This window comes from Antechinus flavipes, chromosome 2, assembly GCF_016432865.1.
Source record: "Antechinus flavipes isolate AdamAnt ecotype Samford, QLD, Australia chromosome 2, AdamAnt_v2, whole genome shotgun sequence".
NCBI lineage: Eukaryota > Metazoa > Chordata > Mammalia > Dasyuromorphia > Dasyuridae > Antechinus > Antechinus flavipes.
The window spans coordinates 471,341,442-471,358,683 of record NC_067399.1 but is presented as its reverse complement, the minus strand read 5'-3'; the positions used below and the strand labels follow the sequence as shown (position 1 = coordinate 471,358,683).

The window sequence follows — 17,242 nt, the reverse complement described above, 5'->3', positions numbered from 1 at the left end:
CAATACACTATTGATCTCCAAATCTCTTCCTCCTTTAGATTCTATCCTATTTTTCTTAGGCTCTCATCCTTAAAATAGACATTATATGAACTGAACACAATTATGATTTGTTGGCATCAAATAAGGGATAAAACAAGGCATCTGTATTACTGGCAGAATATCCACATTGATGTGAAAGGAAATTCATTTGAGAACTACTTATCATAAAATAACACCATTACCTTACTGACAGCATGTAGATAATTCTATACCTCTTACAGCTATTGTTCAGTTATAATTTTAAGAATGGAGACAACTAGTCAACTTTGTTAACTCAGAACTCTTTTGCTAGAATTCCTTTCTTAAGTTCTGTTCAACTAATAATTCTTAACAGAAGATGAAAACTCATATGTTACCTTATGCAGATCTGGCATCAGATCCTGATATAAAGATCGGATCAACATATCCAGAGTTCGCTGTCGTTTCTGGGCAAATGTTGGAGTTTCCAAGGTAGCCTTTTCACCATTAATTACTAAAATAAAATAAGTTTAAAAGGGAATGCAGAAAAAGCACATCAGAAATTAAAGGTTGAAAAAATTCCTAGGAACATTTAAGTGCCCAATTAAATGCCAAAGATTTAAGTGGTGAGGATAAAAAATACAATAAAAATTCAAAAGTTCTCTTCCCTCAAAGAGCTTGCATTCTATAAAGGGATACAATACAAATACAAATAAAGACTGACTCCTTAGGAAGCTTACCTTAACTAATTCTAATTCAATGACATTACTCTTCCTTCTAGGATACATGCATTTAATATGCCACTTTTCTTATTATGCTGTAAATTCATGGTACACAGAAATTATATGTAATAACTAATATAGTTTTCTTCCTTGTAGTACTCAATCATTACTGAAAGGGACTGAGCTAACACAATGAAACAATGGAAGTAAATATAAAAATCCTTTTTTGATGTCTCACCATAGCGAGGCAATTATACCAGTGAAGCAAAAGCTTTGTTAGTGCCAAATGGACTGGAAAGGCTTCAAATATCAGTCCAAAAATCCCATATTATCTGAATATCAGTCTAGCTATAAGCATAGATACTCATCAGTAGAAGATTGGTTATTAGTTGGTGAAAAATTTTTTTTCAGCCAAAACATTTGCACAGTCTAGTATAGAGGGATCTCAATCTGCAATAGTAGAAAATGTACTTATACCAATAAAACCATAGGTCTTTAAGGTACAGAAATTAATGTCATAAAAATTCTACATTTTGGTTAAAAAAATCAGTTGCACAAACATAGGGAGGGAGATGTGGCTTTAGAGCTTTTTACATAAAACTAACCTAATAACTGAAAGACATAAGCCAATTAACATTGATGTTTGTGCATGCCACTTTGGAGTTTTCAGAAGCATAATTTCATCTGAGTCTCAGAAAAGCCCTGTGAGCTCTGCAGAGTTGGTATAATGAAATCTAGTTAACAGCCAATAACAATATAGAGGGCTTTAAAAATTAAATTGGGGGTAGGTGAAAGATAAAATAAAGAATAATACTGATATTTAGAATGGCTGAGATGACAGAAGATAATTTAGAGAAAGCAAAACTACTCAGTGCCTACTTTTCTTCTGTTTTTTTTTTTAAATCAAGGAGAATGCTTTAAAACTGGAAAGACAAGGGGGAAAGTGGTTACTAGGGAACGGAAATTAAATATAAATGAAGAGACGGGGATGGTACCTGTTTCCTTCTGAGAATTCAAAATATTAGATGTGGAAGGAACGGGGACATATAACTGCTGAATTGTTCTAAGAGTTATCTATGAGATAGTACTTAGAAAATTGGAAGAATGTCACAGGCAGGAGACAGATGAATATCCAAATGTTTAAAACAGAATGAAAGTAAAGCCTTTATACTATAAACCAGGGAACTTGATAAGAGGAGAGAAAAACATCATGTATGAACACAGAGAAGTTTTGAGTTGGGGAAGAGAAAATCTGAAGATACCCATATTAAATAATGTCTCTTCAGTAATGTGAGAGGTGAGGTGATCTGCTAAGAATATGGGTATAGGCCAGCAGTGGGGTGGGAAGAGATGACTGGAGAAAATAAATAAAACAGGAACTAGGAGAAATGCACTAAAGAGTGATTGAAAAATGGATAAAAGTACTGTGGAAAAGCAGACAGAGCGAGAAGGGGTTAAGTAACTTGAACATGTATCAGTTGAAATCACTAACACGTCATGACTTCTACCAGCATCATTTTAGGAATGTCAACAAAGTAAGTGAGTATAACCCAAGATTGGGAATTAGCATAATAGAGCTAGGAGTAAGTCAAGGGGGTAAAAGAATGGAAGGTTCTGAAGAATACTAAAACAGCTAAATATGGGGTCCAGTCAGATAAAAAGGTAGAAGAAACAAAACAAGAGAGTTAGACTGGAAAAATGCAAATATATCAAAGAAACAGAGGTCATAAGGAAAATTAAACTCAATTTTATCTAAGACTAAAAGAGAGGTAGAAGTAGAAGGACTAAACATTGCTTTCAACTGAGGGAAATTTCAGAAGATATTAGAGGTAGAACAATTTCAAATTTTGGTGAGGATAGTGGTATGATCATGTAAATAGTTATCTGTAGTAGAAAGATATTAGAGGTAAGTGAGATTGAGAAACTATAAAGTTAGGATTATCAATATGGATCTTTAAATCAACAAAAACGATAGTGAAGGAAAAGATGGATACAGAGAATGGACAAGGTAGTGCACTGTAGGAAGATATAGCTATTCAGAATATTCAGTTACCCCAAAGGACATTTAGGATTCTAGATAGGTGGAAGTTTGCTGCAAATACCATTTTTATTAAAGTCAAGTTTTTTTTTTTTGAAAAAGTACTTTCTATTGGATGGCCTGTCTTTTAAGTAACAGGTCTGAGACAAGTACTCTGAAAGAACAATTAATCTGTCCCAATTTTAGCTGTCCTATAGACAGACACTGGTTGTCAATTTTTTAAACAGTATAGATTTCCAAAGAACCAAAAATTATTCATTCCTATAGTATTAACATTTTAATGTATAGATCACATGCATATTCTAATGTTTTCTTGCTTCATTTTTTTATTGAAAAATATACTGAAATATAGAGACTAGATTGGAAAGGGTGGTTCCAGAAAATAGAGATGAGAAATAAGAACATTCTAGGAATGGGGGATAGACGATGCAAGATATCTTCTCTTCAGATATGGAAAATCATATAAAGGGAACAGCAAAGAGAGTATATAATAGGGAGTAATATTTTATTGTCTTATAAAGAGAGACTGGAATCACATTGTGAAGGACTTTACATGTCAAACAGAAGAGTTTGTATTTTTAAGAAGCAACAGGAAGTCACTGAAGCTTCTTTAGCAGGGGTGTGACAATCAGATCTTTGCTGTAGGAATGCCAATTGGTACATGTATAGAAGACGATAGCAGTGAGGAGAGACTGGATGCTAAGTGACAATAGGAAACTACTGCAAAAGTCCAAGATTGAGAGATGAAGGATTGACTAGAGAAAGAGGTGTGGAAAAAGGGAATGATGAGTAAAAGTATAATGGAAAATCATTCTTAGTTTTGACACTAAAAGGGTAATGTTCTCACAGGGACTGGCAAGGTGGAATAGTAGAAAGAACATCAGCTTTGGAGTAAGGCCTGGGTTATTATCCTAAAATGCTATTCTTCTACTTTGAGGATGTTGGGTGAATTTCTTATCTTCTTTAAGCCCCAATGTCCTCCTCTGCAAAATAAAGGAATTGGACTAAATGATTTCTAAGGCCCCTGAAAAGTTTAAAAGTCCCTGAAAGGATTATGATCTGAACATTTCTTTGAACCCCAAGATGCCACATTAGGCAGTCCTTCAAAAAGGAAATTGTACATGGGGAGTAAGTCACAAGTTTGCTCTTTAAAAAGGGGGGTTTGGACAAAATACATAAAAGAGAATATATACCAGTAAATATAGTATGTAATTCAGAAGATCTATCTGTGATTAAAATCAATCCCTGTCTACCACTGATAAATAACTGTCTACACTGGTTTATCTTAATCCAGGCCCCAATCAGAAACTGCACACAACTTCAAACTTGATGACAATCTTCTCCCACAATTCTCTGTGCTGTCCCCCTGCCAAGCCCACAAATATATCCACAAAGACAGTGATAAACTAAAACAAAAACACAGAGATGGACAAACTAGAGGGCTAAGTGTAAAAAGAGGTACATGGCTTGATGGTTAGAAGATAGAGAAGAGGTAAATGGAGAAGTAGAAAGGAGGTAAGATGCTCTGTATGATAAGACAATGGGTAAGTAGTCAGCAAAACACCCACAGAACCGTAGCAGAAAATTAAAACTACTTTACAAAAAGTTTTTACAATGCATGGAGATGCATAAGAGAGATGAAGTTTCCTTGTGAAGTCTCATGAGATAAAATGGCAAAATACATTGTGACCTAGATCAAATAAGGCTTCCAAAAAGACCTCAAAAAAGAAACTTACATTTCACTAGCAAAAAGTCCCTGAATTCCTGGTGATCTGTAAACACAGGTGGGGATGGCAAGGGCGGGCCAAAAAGGGGCACACTTTCTTCTGAAAATATTTTCAGCCTAAGGAAAGAACATTTTATAATTAATTGGGCCTCTTTTCTCTAACGCATGGATTGTACACACCAGATTTTGTTATGTAAAAAAAAAAACCCAACTCATATCATGTAGGGCTTTCCAGTTCACAAATCAATTTCCATATAACTCTTTGAGTGAGCTAATGAAAGAATTATTGTTCCTCTGTTGTAAAGGAGGAATCCCACAGAGTCTTCCAGAAATGTGACTTATTTGAGGTCATGTAGAGAGTAAATATTTGGAATTGTATTGGAACTCAGGTCTTCGGCCTCCAAGCCTAGTATGTTTTCTTCTCCATGATACTGGCTCATAGTATTAATTAGTCCAACATCCTTCTTTCTATAAGGTGTGTAAATTACATTTTGTGTGGGGTCTTGAGAATACTTCCTTTCCCACTTGACAGTCTTATTTGGAGCATAGAGAGTGTCTTCTACATTTAGTAGTTCCATTCATTGGATAAATGACAATTCAATTTAATTCAAGTAAACATTAACTGAATATCTACCATGATGAACAAGATTATGCTAGTGGTGTTAAGACATTGCCATGCAGCCTAGAAATGTTCAATAAGTATTATTAGTTTAATGTAATAAGCCTTCAGTAATGTTTTCCTTTGATATGTCATCTGGGGGGAGGGAAGGTAGAGATGACTCTGTGTTCTTAAAGGTTGTGGCATGAAACTCAACTTTGGACTTTTCCTATCAAGATAGAAAGCCTTCAAGTATGGATCCAAATGTCTGTCATCTGAGGCATATTAATGAAACATCTCCAGGAAGTTGGACATCAGATGATAATTTACTTTGGCTACAACAACTAATTAGACTGTCTACTAAAGGCATGAGAGGAGGTAGGTGTGATCTGCATCAGGGAAGCATCACCATACCATCCAGGTGAAATCAAAGCTCCTTAAAGACTCTGAAATGTGATAATGAAAGGCAAAGGTAACAAAGACACACCATGGGTAAGGGAAAGCCAACTCTAGCTAAGTCAAACTTCTACTCATTATTAATGTACAATAATCTCTTGGAATACAAATGCTTTGTGATTTAGATTTGGAGCATAGAATGAGGTTGCAAAAAACTGCCTTTAATAAACTTCACCTTCCCAAAGAGATGACAACTCAAGTCAAAAATATTACAGTGGCTATTTAATGTAAAGGTAATCAATGTGGTAGGAATTAAATCAATGCTTAAATTTTTTTAATAGCATGAATTTAATAAAAGGCATTGTCAGCTTCAAAAGTAAGTATGGGAAATAAGGCAGATAATTTGGTTAAAGTTATAACCTACCTGAAGTTGTCATTTTGTTGATTATACCTCACTAAGGCAAAAATATCTGCCATCTTGGTTAAAGAAATTAATCAGCAATTTAAAATAGTATCAATGATCAGTCTGTTCTTAGAAAATTTATTCTGCTAATGAAAAACAGAATAGGTATGGCAATAGTAGCACTCTTCTGTATAGCACTTCAGATAATTCTTTACACACACAATCTTTACACACTTGAGCTATGATAGCAAATTTTTTTTCAAACAGATGGAGGAAATCAGTATTCCAAGAAAACAAGACTGTGAGATTGCTACATCAGCTTTGATTGGGTTCATCCTCTGGATAAGGAGTTATAGTATCAGGAAAGCAATATTAGTGAAGGTTTTTAATAGGAACCTTGTGGTCAATTAAAATAGATCAACCAACAAGTATTTGTTAATAAAATATTATGTGCCAGACACTGTAGATACAAAGACAAAAATTCAATTATTCCTATTTTCAAGTAGCTTACATTCCATCAGGAGAATCAACTATATGTATATAAATATATAAAAATTGATACAAAATAAATCAATTTGATTTTAAGATGGAGGAATAAGAAGCTTGGGGAGCATGTAAAAAGCAATACTTGAGCTGAGCTCTGAAAAAAGAGAAAAAAACCAGATAGGATGAATGGAAATAAAGCTCTGAAAGAAATGGGATTCCTCAAGGAACAACAAAATTCTAAACGTTCCAAAATATTTACTCACATTTCAAGTAGAATATTTTGGAAAATATTTTTCCCTTTATAATTCCTCCTACCACAACTCCCCTTCCCTCTGTTTGGCAGTGTCATAGCATTTCCAGAAATATCACACTTTGATGGAATCCTCCACTATGTCAGTCAATGACAGTGTCACACAACAATTTTCACTCGATGATTAATTCTTTCTGTTCTTTGAGGACTAACCTAGGAATTCCAGGTTATCAGGTGATAATTACATTATCATTGTCAGGTGATTGATCACAGGTCCCAAGTTTTGCTGCTCATAAAACTCATAAAAATTGCTAAAAATCCAAAAGTACTTTTTGGCTTAAAGCCCACTTCAGCAGTGATGATGGAAGAATAGCAAAAAGATTTAAAAGATCCAAAGAGTCACATGTTTCTTGCACAGTTTACAAATAATACATTGCTGGCGTTTTAAATGCACCATATATCACGAGAACTGAATGTACAAATTGACATGCCATGGGGAAATGAAGTAGAAAAAAGCTAAAAGAATGCTTCTGGTTCTTACATAATATTTATAGAACGAGATGGGCAAGAAAGGCACAGGTATGGAATGGTTGGCATCTGGAATAGGAGAAGGCAATACCCATCCTGATGAAGTTAGAGATAAACAAAAGTATCTACATAGATTTAAACAATGAATTCTAATAGAAAAGGAGGCTTCTCTATATTAAACAGATTTGTTCTTGCTACTGGAGCATTTGGAAGGAAGAGCTAATGAGCAGTCATTCCTTTTCTGCAGTCTTTTATCTCATCTCTTCTTATTTCTCTTGAGCGAGAGTTACCTGGGGCTCTCAATATGCTTAGGTATCTCCTACACTGGTGATTTGAGATACCAGAAGTGAATGAGTTTGTAACATATGCTCGGCCCTCCTTTTTGAGACCAATAGAACTAATTTAATAACCGTTTGATTTCAATCATTTGCAATCTTCTTGCTCCCTCTTACATAGAGTTACTATAAAGTAAAACTGGTAAAGGAAGGAATAAATTCTGAGTCACATTTCAACTAATTTTGCCATTGACTACTATATAACTCACTGAATAACATGGTTTAGTAAATGGAGATGTCTGAAGTCTAAGAGTATAGGACTTAGATGACTGCATAATTATCACATGTTCTATCCTATCTCATTCGAGAACAAAGATATCAGGGGGAAAGTGAAACAATGTGAATAAATAATCTTTTTAACTTTAAAAAAATGAATGTTATTCCATTAAATAGATCAAATGAATAAATGTAAATATATAATGCAATCAGTTTTCAGAATTAACTAAGCATAGTGACAAATACATAACAAATATAAGAAGCATAAGAAACTCTCCCATTTGGTGCATTATATTTAAAGACAAACACTTTCTCTTAGTACCATACATATGGTATGATCTCAAGCTAAGGCATACATACACAAATACATATTTATTCTGCTTTAAAGAGCAACACAATCAAGTTATGGGGTTCTATGAAGCTGATTGTCTTAAAGTTCTGCATCTTTCTGAGTAACTGAAGCTATCAATGTTCTGAAACTGGAGTGAAAGAGAAGGGAAATAAAAGTAAAATTAGCTTTTATCATTTGTCAAGATTACAAGCTATAGTTTTATAATGGCTATAGAAACAACAACTGTGAACATGGAAGAAGAATTTGGCCTTTTATCTTAATAGATTGGTAACACTCTCCCTCTGACAAACATCTTAAAGGATCTACTGTCTGCTATTTGACTTCTTCATGCTGCCTAATGGATAGTTGGAAAAATAAGGCATTAATATCACAGTAATTTTAGAAAATCCCAAGGGAAGGAAAAATTTTTGTAACTCAAGTATTATCTAAGAAAAAAAGTTGTTTTGTATTCTTTGAAGCACATAAAAATCCATAATTGAGAGAAGACAAAAGGGAAAAGAAGTAATTAAAATAGCCAATTCATGAATCCAAAAATATAAAATTAAATAAATTCTATGTGCATACTGAATTAAAATAATCCTACTCAGGCAGATGACATTCAATAATTAAACTTTAGAAATGGCAGAGGATACGTGTAAAATGAGAGCGGATCATAGAAGGCTTGAATGCTGGAGAAGATTCTTCTCCTTCTTGGAACACGATGGTGACAATATCATTTCCAATATGGCGCTTTCTTTCAACCTGTAAATAAGGACAATAACACATTATAGGTTAGAAGAGAAATACTGCTACTCAAATAAAGTATGTAAACCTTTTCCAAACAAGGAGAAAAAATCCTCTAATCCCACCTTTTGCATGAAATTTCTTCTTTTTTTGTCATTTTTACATTTTTAGTTTTACTATGTATTTTTTATTCACATTTTCATGTATTAATTTCTGCTATTTCAGAAGAATTAATAAGACAGCAAATTCATTTGAATGTTCATTCATGTATAGCATCCCCAACCTATTTTTAAAAAAATTAACAGAAATTAATTTTTCTCTCTTATTTCCACCACATTAAAAATAAAAAAGCAAATTTCATATAACAAATGTGTACGACCAAACAAAATAAATTCCCCAAAATCTGTATACAAAAGTATAAATGTCTTACAACAATCAAAGGCCAATATAATGAGTATTCCAATTTTCTCCAATTCTCTGGCCTATCTTTTCCCCATGTTACTTATTGTTAAGTCCTTCAAATCATTTTTTTTAAAGAAATCAAATGAAAAATTCAACAAAACCCCAGAAATCTTAGAGAAAATTAATGTTTTTTCTTCAAAAGCCATTGGCATACCCTGTATATAAATATGTGTGTGTGTGTGTGTGTGTGTATGTGTGTGTGTGTGTGTGTGTATGTGTATGTAATATGAAATCCTACCTGTGACTGCTACAAACCCAAGAACAAGAAGAAAGGGATCATTTTATGTATATGCCATATACTATATTTAGCATACTGTGACATTCAATATAGAAAATCCCAATTCTCTTCCTAGAAGGTTACTATTTGTGGCCATTGGTTTTATTTCCTGGATATTACCATGAAATAATTTGAGTCATTGAAACAATGAGAAAAAGATAACTAAAATCCATTTTGAGGCAAAAGGAAACATTTTCTTATATTTGGCATGAGGATATAGAAACTCCATCACCTTAAGTACAAAAATTCATTAAGAGAGTTTCTTTATAAACTTTATTTCATAAATTACTATTGTTAAAGTAGGAAAAAATTGGTATTAGTAGGTAGCAATGGATATAATTGACCACGAATCTGTAAAAACGAATATTTGTGGATTGTTAACACAAGAATCGATACTTAGCCCAGTTTCCTGGCAAAATAAGCATTTCATAAATGCTTGCTGATTGCTAGATTATTTGATAGAAGGCTTTGCAATGTTATCAATGGAGAAGGCAGTTTCTATTTCTACTGTATTAAGGCTTTAAATTTCACAATAACACACCATTAGATGGTACAGGAGATAGGGAATCAAGATCCGTCTTGGAAAATCCAAGTTCAAATTTGTCCTTAAACACTTAGAGCTATGTAAGTTTGAGCAAGTCATTTAACCTCAGTTTGCCTCAGTTTCCTCAAGTGTAAAATGAAGATAATAAGAGTACCTATTTCCCAGGGATGTTGTGAGGATGAAATGAGATAATCATAGGAAAGTACTTAGCACAGTTCCTGGTACAGAATGGTGATATATACATATGAGCTATTATTATTATTTTTAGGTTACACGACTTTTGTAGTACAAGTCTAGTGGAAAAAGCATTATTGGGACGGTCCAAAGATGCTTGAGTCCTGGCTCTGCTTCTCATAATGTTAAGTTATATAAGACATTTGACTTCTTTTTGAAAATTTATTTTCTCACCTATAAAATGGGCCTAACAAGTATACTAACTCACATGGTTTTTATGTGAGAAAAATATTTTGTAAAACTGTATATATAATAATTAATAATAGTTTTGAAAACTGTAAATATGAGTTTTTATTATAATGATGACATCATACTTACTTGCTGTTTGTTCTCTTTAGAGTATGGTAACATGGTAGAAACATGAAACATAATCTCATGTCCTTGGTACACAGTATACACAGACTGTAGTCCTGTAGTGTCATCTGTAAAAATGGGAAGATAGATTTCGTGAATACAACATATAAAGTCTATAGGAAGAAATTTTTTATTTTGTGGTCCAGGGTAGTAATATTGGAAAGCTCGGTGTCTTTGCAGATGTGTTAGCACACACCACATATCTACATTCATTACAGACAACACTTGATTATTTACTTTAGTAAATAGGGTGTGGGAGCAGCATGGATACTCCAAGAATAATTTATAATGAAGTTATACTTGTTTTGGTAATTTAATTTTGTACTTATATTTAATTATGGGTGTGTCTGGTAGCCTGGAAATTCAGAAATAAAATATATGATTCAGGCAATGTGATGTAGTGGGAAGAGCACTGGACTTGGGAGTCAGAGAGTTGGGTTGAGGAATGGCTCCACTATTTACTAGCTGTGTGACCTTGGCCAAGTAATTGTGACCTTTTGGGCCTTGATTCCTTGTTTTATTATAAGGAGCTCTCAAGTATATGTTAGGTCTTTTATACTTCTCATTTCTGAACTACTTGATTCTTGCTGTGGCTCTGTTCCTTTCTCCATTTTGCACATTTCTACATCATGCTGACAACCTGGATGATTTCAACTATTAGATTACAGAAAAACACTGACCTAATAATATAATAATATAATAAATAATATATAGTAATTATTACCTTAATAATAATATATATTATTATATAGTATAATTGTAATTATATAATAATATATAATTATTATTAATTAATATAATTAATATTAATGATAATAATTATTAATATTATTATAATATATATATAATATAATATAATTATCACTTTTTCTTTCTCTGTCTCTCTCCTCTTTAATTTTCATCTTCTCTGGGAGTGGAGATCAGCGTTTTGGTTAAAAAGAGAGAATGTTACTTTGCTCCATTTCTGGTAATCTGTCCAGAGGGTGCGTAAAGATTTTTTTATTTATTAATAAAACAGAGCAGGTGATATTGCAGAGAAGCAGAAAACTACACTAGAAAGCATATGCTTGTAAACAACAAGGTTAGTCTAGAGATTAGAAATATGTACCTGACAATCAGGGCTACAGGCTTTATCCCAGCTCCCCCAAATCATTTACTGTGCATTTCAATACATGATGGATTAGTGATTTTATCAGTTTGGGTGCTTCCTCCACTAAAGCAGATTAAACCAAACTCCTCTATGTCTTGATAAACAGTACTCATGAATTGCTTTCCCAGTGTGTACAGACCTCTGCCCCCTTTAAGAAAAATTCATTACTTGGTAGTCAAACCTCTGGTGATGACTTAGCTCTAAGATGGTACTAATAATGTCCATGGCCCTTCTAATCTGGAAGAGCCCATCTGAATTTGTATTCCATTTGTACAATCTTCTAGAAGTTAGTTCTTCCCTGACATAATGAGCAGATTCCCTATATGCCTCAAGAAAGTCATTTCACCTCTCTTTGTATGTCAATCTTCATCCATTAAAGGAGTGTATCAATACCCATGTCTATTTAATCATAACAGATTACTTTCAGAATCAACTTAGATAAAAGAAGTGAAAATACTTAAAAAACTGCAAGCACTATATAAAATATAGAATATTAGTGTTATCATCATTATTACTACCATTACAATAATTTTAAGGTATTGGAAAGACTGGTGTTCACAAAGCATAACAATATCATAATGTATATATAATTAGTATTTCTGTGCTCATGATGCTGACTTCATGATTTTTTTCTAATTACATTTATACTGCCTCGTTTCCCCCACTAGAGTTTATCACCAAAAACTGACCAGTTTATTTTTGAGGAATGTCACTATAAAAATGTAATCACAACTACTGGAAATCTTACTTTTGGTATCCAGACCTCCTCGATACCCTGTCCAGCCTTTCAGTGTAATTGTGTCACCCAAAAGATTCACTAATTTTTGAAAAGCTTCACTGCCGTTTTCTGAAGAAAGAAGAAATCAAGGATTAGGAAAATAATGCAAATTAGAAGCCAGGTGACATTGATTCACACTTTTCATTCTCTAAGAGTAACCTGAAAATTGGCACATGGTAATATGTACCACTGGTAAGTAAAATGTGAAATTCACATTCCCTCTCCTTGGGTATCTTCCCTTCTAGGAAAGACCACAGTCTCTAGAATTTCAATTAGTGCTTTGATCTGGGCCTAATTACAGTTATCAGGTATTAAATATCATAGTTATCTATGTATGTGTTACATATGAAATCTCATGGACTGGATATGATTTTAACTTTTTATGCCCTTCAATGCCTAGCATAGTATTTGCCCAAAGCAAGCACTCATTGAATTCAAAATAAGCAACTGAATTTGCTGAATTGAATTGGAAACCATATTGTAATTTTCATCATGATAGGGAATACATATACCAATCAATTAAACAAAATATTACATGGCTAACAGTTATTGTTATATAATTTCTGTTCAATTAATCAATAAACAGTCATACTTATGTGCTTATAGACAATGATTTAGGTGCTGAGAATATCACAACAAAAATGGAATCATTCCTTCCCTTAAAGAGCTTACATTCTTTTGGGAGAGACAATATCAGAGACAGAGAATAAATGCAAAACAGATACAAAATACTCTAGGGAAAGAGGACATTAACATTTGGGGGAACTGGGGAAGGTTTCAGGTATAAGGTGGTGCTTAAGCTGAGTCTTGAAGGTTGTAAGAGATACTATGAGGGGGATGAAGGGAGTAAGAGCAATCTAGTCATAAGCATGACTAGTGTAGAGGCATGGAGATGGAATAGGGCATACTGTGTATTAAGTGCTGCAAGGTCACCAGCTGGTTTAGATGAGGTACTGGCAAACTATAAACTAAGGGCAAGATGGAATGCTGCCTGTTTTTGTATTATCTCTCCATCTAAGGATTTTTTTTTTGCATTTTAAAATGCAATAAAATCTTATTTTAAAATGTAAAAATCATTCTCTGTTCAAGGGCCACACAAAAACAGCCTGAGACTGAATTTGGCCCCTAGACTGTAGTTTCCTAATCCTTGGCCTAGACCAGGAATTCTTAAACTTTTTCCACTCATGATCCCTTTTCATCTGAGAAATTTTTACATAATGCTGGGTATATAGGTATATAAAGTAGGCATATATAAAATATTTATTGATAAAAATCATAAAGAAATTTATTTCAAAGAAATTCTTTGGTGTATATATAATTTTACCATTTATTAAAGATGAGAGCAAATTTGCACAATAATGAGATGAATGAGTGTGTTCATTTTTATATGAAGAATTAAATCCTGGTGGAATACTAAAGGATGTAGAGCATTCAGAAACCTTTGGTTGTTGCCATATTTTTTGCAACACTACATTGTTATATGATCCCATATAGAGGAGCAACCCACAGTTTAAAAAGCTTTGGATTTAGACCATGGAGCATAGGAAAATAAATTAAAAGGGGGTGGACATGGCAATGGGTGTAAGAGTAACTAGACTCCCTTTCTAGAAGTGGTATGAAGTGAGGTATGAAAAAAGGTAGAGTTTGACTTGGGAAAGACAGACAAGGAAGCAGTGTCTTTAGAGGAAACCAAGTTTTCCTTCAGTGCTTAATGTGAGGAGCATAAAGGGAAAATGGCTAAAGTGAAAGAAAGTGAGTGAGTCAGTTAAGGAATAGGGATTCCAGAGCACGCTTTATAGGTGCTGACAGGAAGGAAGTCAAGTTGTTCATTTTCAAGAGTAATTACAAGTTGAAAGTGCAAGTACCATAAAATATTAAAGGGACTAGAGAAAGATTTCTAACATGTTGGGCAGATCCTCTGGGGAGACTTAGGGAAAGTTATGACAAGAATTACCTACGATTGCTAGAATGATAATCTAATTGCACTATTGAGGGGGTGTCTACTTTAAAGAGATACAAAGATTTCAGGATTTTTAATAATCCTCTATTATTACACATAGTGATTTTTGTAGAAACAGCAGTTTCACTAATTTCCTTTTGATAAATGTTTTTGTCATGCAAATTGTTGAATATAAGGGCAAGTCTATTATTGTGAGTTTATTTCCCCATTTCCTTCACCTTCTGAAGTCACAAAGCAAATCTACAATACTGTTATACATGTTAAAAAGTAGCATGTTATTCTACTTCATAAAATGTTAGACAGCTTTGTGTGAGAGACTTGGGATCATGAATTTTACAAGTATTATTATTGATAGTTCCTCCTCTGCAAAAATCCTCAAAACTGAAGGAACAGGGGTTGCTAAAACTGTGTAACAGAGCAGATAATTGATTTTAACTCCTGAAAAGTAAGAGTTATCACTGGACTCACCATTACTGAACATTTCATCATCAGTGAGTTGCCCATCTTTGGCATAAAGAATCCCAAACTTGAAATTTACACAGCCCTTAAAAATATAAAGACAACATTTTAGAACAAAGATAGGAACTGAAGTGTTTTATTACTTTTGCCAGAAAAGCATGAATGATTATAAAATGTTCTATTCTATATACTTAAAAAATACTGTCAACAGCACAACAGTATAAGCCTGTATAATGTAGTGGTAAGAGCATTAAATTTGAAGACCTAGGGTTATTGTTCCAATACTAGCTGTGTGACACTAAGCAATTTGCTTAAACTCTTAGATTCACAGTCCTAATCTGGAAAATAATGAAATATTCCTGCATTGCTTATATCACCAGATTGTTCCAAAAAAGTACTTTATAAACATTAATGTGTTATAGAAATTGCAGAAATTACAGGACAGACCCTTTCAATAGAATCATAAGATTATCAATATAGAGCTGGAAAGGACTTCAGAGGCCAAGTAACTTGTCCAAGATACACATGTAGTTAAGCATTAGAGGAGGGATTTGAACCCAGATCCTTTGATTCTACTGTCAATGTTCTTTAATGTTTTTAAAAAAACTTATTTTTGTTATGTTAAGTTCTGAACTGTCTCACTCAACCTGCACTAAAGAAGGTTACTATTTGACAGAGATTTATAAATATATGTAAAACTATATATACTTGTATTTGTTAGTTCTTTCTGTGGAGTTGGGGAGCATCTTTATAAGTCCTTTGTACAAAGTATTTATAATACTGTGAATAACTTAATTGCTCACAATTATTCTTTTACATATACAATATTCTTTTGGTTCTTCTCATTTCACTTTCCATCATTTTATGCAAATATTTCTACATTTTTTCTAAAATCAATAGCATGTCATTTCTTATAGCAGCTCAGTAGTATTATATAAGTCAGTGCGTTGTTTTTTTTTTTTTTTTTTTTTTTAACTGTACCATGTTGCCTGAATAGTATTTTTCAGTCCCTTTGTGACATGGTGGCATGCATCCAGGACAATATGTTCAAGGGGAATTTCAGAAAGGTAGATTTTTATTGGATTTACATAAAAACCTCCTAACAAATAAAGATATTTCAAAATAGAATGAGCTACTTTTCCAAATGACCACTTAAGAGAAACTGTAGAGAAGATTATATGCACAGGTTAGACTACAGGACCTTCAAAGTCTCTTCTAGATCTAGATCTTATGATCTTAAGTATTTGTCATCCTGTTCATAATAGGAAAAGCAGACTCAAAGAATGGAAACCATTGGTGGGTGACAAGTAGATCTGGGGCAAGAGTGACTTAAGTATGTGAGCCATAGTGGATCACAGATGAAAGCCAAGTCAAAAGGTCTGTGCCCCTTCTAATAGACTAGAGTGAAGAGCTGGGAAATTAAGGTATTGAGGGAACACCAATATCCTAGCTGAAATTCTCTAATATAAAGCAACTGTTGAGGTAGAGGAAAAGCCTATGAGCCTGACATTGAACTCAAAGATATGAATGGAGAGCTCCAGACCAAGATAAGTTCTAAATGGGTTCATGATTTAGAGAGAAAGGGTGATAAGAAAAGCAAATTAGGAAAACAAGGAATAGTTTACCTGCCAGATCTTTGGAGAAGGAAGGAATTTATGACCAAACAAGAAATAAAGAGCAATATAAATACAAAATGGATAATTTTATTTATATTAAATTAAAAAGTTTTTGTACAAATAAAACCAATACAACCCAAGATTAGAAGGGAAGCAGAAAGATGGGAAACAATTTTTAGCCAGTATTTCTGATAAAGTTCTCATTTCTAAAATAATATAGAGAACTGAGTTAAATTTAAGAATACAAGTGGTTACCCAATTGATAAAGGAGAACAAGATATGGACAGGTGGTTTTCAGAATGAGAAATTAAAGCTATTTATAGTTATATAAAAATGCTCTAAATAAGTGTTATTAGAGAAATGCAAATTAAAACAACTTGGAGGTACCACTTTACACCTCTCAGATTGGTTAAGATGGCAGAAAAATAGAATGATAAATGTTGGAGGGGGTGTGGGAAAACCGGGACACTAATGCAGTACTAGTAGAATTGTGAACTGATCCAATCATTCTGGAGAGCAATTGAGAACTATGGCCAAAGGGCAACCAAACTGTGTATACCCTTTGATTCAGCAATACCTCTACTGGGTCTGTATCCCAAAGAAATCATAAAAAAGGGAAAGGATCCACATGTACAAAG

At 33.4% G+C, this 17,242-nt stretch overlaps 1 protein-coding gene across 2 annotated transcripts in view; it reads right to left on the bottom strand.

Annotated features, from left to right (window-relative positions):
• GARNL3 (GTPase activating Rap/RanGAP domain like 3) overlaps nt 1-17,242 on the bottom strand; it is a 233,839-nt gene that overhangs the window by 108,044 nt on the left and 108,553 nt on the right. For both annotated transcript variants that reach the window (XM_051979671.1, XM_051979670.1), the window contains 7 exons: nt 14,998-15,073; nt 12,540-12,638; nt 10,606-10,709; nt 8,680-8,788; nt 5,902-5,947; nt 4,494-4,600; nt 396-511 (listed from right to left, as the gene is read on the bottom strand). In XM_051979671.1, coding sequence (XP_051835631.1) covers nt 396-511; nt 4,494-4,600; nt 5,902-5,947; nt 8,680-8,788; nt 10,606-10,709; nt 12,540-12,638; nt 14,998-15,073 — 657 coding nt within the window. The remainder of the gene's footprint in view (nt 1-395; nt 512-4,493; nt 4,601-5,901; nt 5,948-8,679; nt 8,789-10,605; nt 10,710-12,539; nt 12,639-14,997; nt 15,074-17,242) is intronic.